General features: G+C 58.8%; 2 protein-coding genes across 16 annotated transcripts in view; both read right to left on the bottom strand.

The window, feature by feature from the left end:
• Positions 1–2,500, bottom strand: part of for (cGMP-dependent protein kinase for) — a 712,760-nt gene that overhangs the window by 82,664 nt on the left and 627,596 nt on the right. The gene's annotated exons all lie outside the window — the stretch shown is intronic.
• On the bottom strand, positions 158–2,299 carry LOC122249837 (uncharacterized). Its single transcript, XM_086540964.1, has one exon. It carries the CDS (start codon positions 1,894–1,896, stop codon positions 997–999), a length of 900 nt encoding a protein of 299 aa, XP_086397090.1. The 5' UTR covers positions 1,897–2,299; the 3' UTR covers positions 158–996.

Genomic DNA, 2,500 nt, shown 5'->3' with positions numbered 1-2,500 from the left:
TTGGAGAGATGTTCCTCTTCGTCTGCTGTTTTGAAATTAATCATTACTCGCTTTGATCTTATTTATGCTTGAAGCTGGAGCTCGAATGTTGAAACTGAGGGTCCCGTTAGTCATCTGTTTTGAGTTAGGACATGGGTGATTCAATAAAACAATGTGATTTTCCCTCTACCTCTTTTATTGAAGCACAATGCCCGAACGGGTAGATACAGGTTCGTGGTAGATTCGCAGTTCTACCTTTCCGCATGATGACACTGAAGTAACACAGGTGATAAATACATAGGACCAGGTATATCATATGCATTTCTCTCTACTAAGCTACCAACCAATTCACATTCAGCTGCAACATTCAAACATAAACATTTATAGAGAAAATAATTATAGAAAAAACATTAATGCATGGAAGGAGTAGCTGTACAACTATGTACATGGGATGTACAGGGTGGGTGTGGGGTGTCTTTTCGTGTGTGTGTCGTGCAGCGTGAGTGGTGCACACAAAGTATACTACAACACTGGCGCAGGCAGTGCTCCGTGCACACTCACACGGCCCACGGTGCCTCCCCGGTCCGCGTGGCCAGCTGGCCCGCTGATAAAGTCCCAGCCCACATGACACACTAGCTGGCCAGCTGGCCCTCACAGGTGACCCGGGGGCACGTGAAGGCTAGAGAGCCCGGCCCGGTGTGGCCCGCGCGGCACCATCCGAGGCCCTCTGAGAGATGGGCCGGGAGGTCCGCGGGCCGCACCACAGGCAGAAAGGACCAGTGTGGACCAAAGAGTGGGCCACACGTGCTGGGTGTAGTACGGGAACAAGCAGGACCCGCGGCCGTCGGTCAGGCGCGCTGAGGGCGGGGCCGCGGGCCTGCAGGCTCCGGTACGGAAGAGCGAGTGCCATGGGTGCGGCCCGCGGGGCGCGGGGCCACCAGGCAAGGCGTGCAGTGCAGGCTCTCAAGTATGAGGGCGTTACAGCGTGGGCGGTGCGAGGGGAGATGGCCCTGGCCGTCACCGGAGGCCCGTCGACTTACTTGAGCTGTCGGACTCCTCATGCGAGAGCTGCGTCATGAGGCCGGCCCCGGTGCGTCGCGACCGCGCGCCTTCACAGAACTTGGGTCGAGGGATAGCCCAGTCTTCGTCAGACTCGGAGCCCTCCTCGATCACGTGCCTGATGTGCTTGTTAGGATACATCTGCTGCTTGGGCTCCCGTTGCTGGTGCTTCTGCGGCGCCGATCCCATGAGCACCTCCCGCCGCGAGAAGCGGCAGTTGGGCTTCTTCACGTACTCGAACTCGTCGCCGGAGCCGGATGAGCTGGGCGAGTTGCTGCCGTCGCTGTGGCGCTGGTGGTGCTGCGGCCGCCGCGGCTTGAGCACTTTCTCGACGCGGAGGTGGTCGAAGAGCGGGTGGCCCGTCTTGGGCACGGAGCGCACCTTGTTGTTGCGGCTGATGGCCTCCACCGTCTTCCTGTAGTTGATCACCTCCATCGACTCGTAGATGTTCTCGTCGCTGGCCACCGAGCGCAGGCTCCCGATCAGGGTCTTTTTGATGTTGTCCACATTGACGCTGTTGCGCTTGCCACCGTGCCTGTGGCCGTGGGAGCCGCTGCGGGGGCGGCGTTCCCCCTCGCTCATGAAGCGGTCCAGGTAGCTGGCGTCATTCTCGGCGCCCAACAGATTCAGGCTGTCAAAGGTCGGGTAGCCAGCGTCGCCGCCCATCCGCCTGCCGCCCTTCAGCATGCGCATATACTCAGCCTTCTCCTGGGCGTGCTTCGACTTGAGGGCGTCGAACATGGGGTGGCCGGTGGGGTTGGGGTGGGCGTGCTGGCGGGCCAGCATCTCCCTGGCGCGGGGATGCAGCATGTGGTACTCCGGGTGGAAAGACACTTTCGTTCCGTGGTAACCTGGCATTCTGATCACACTTTATATCACAGGCACACTGAAAACACGACTCAACTCACTTGGCACTGGATCACTTAAATTCTCTCTCGAGGCACGCTCCACTCTCGGCACTGCTCACACTCACACTGGCGACGCGGTTATCCGTAGAACGGTGGCGCCAGAAACACTTTCTATTTACACTTCACGATGAATTACGGCACTTGAGGCTACCGGTGCCAGCCAAGCGGCACTCACAGGGAAGGTAGAAGGTAGTTCTTTCCTCACGTTCACACTGGTTGCACTTGTCCTCGCTTCTGAAGGAGGGCTCACACTGGACAAGGGCGCGACACTTTCCTCTGATGCAGAAGAAGTAGAAGAAGAAGAAGAAGAAGCAGGGGTGGGCTGGCCGGTCCGCTCGTCACTTTCACTTTCCTGCAAGACTTGGCAAGATGCAGCGTGTTGCTTGAGCGCACGGTCGGCGGCTGCGGGGGCGGAGGAGGCGTGGCACGACGGTGTTCTCCCGACGGCTGGGCACTGCAGTGACTGGTTGTCCTGCGAGACCGGGTATATGAGGCAGCCACGGCGTTGTCCCCGTGACGAAACACAAGCGTTGCGTCACGTGAAAGTTGGCCGC

The sequence above is a fragment of the Penaeus japonicus genome, unplaced genomic scaffold, assembly GCF_977035675.1.
Source record: "Penaeus japonicus unplaced genomic scaffold, GWHDUDI00000001_assembly GWHDUDI00000010, whole genome shotgun sequence".
In the NCBI taxonomy this organism is placed as follows: Eukaryota; Metazoa; Arthropoda; class Malacostraca; order Decapoda; family Penaeidae; genus Penaeus; species Penaeus japonicus.
The sequence above is the reverse complement of the archived record's forward strand: the minus strand, read 5'-3'. Positions and strand labels throughout refer to the sequence as shown.

What these genes read in the sequence shown, in the direction of transcription:
- LOC122249837 (XM_086540964.1), bottom strand. Translation starts at nt 1,896, where the DNA reads ATGCCAGGTTACCACGGAACGAAAGTGTCTTTCCACCCGGAGTACCAC.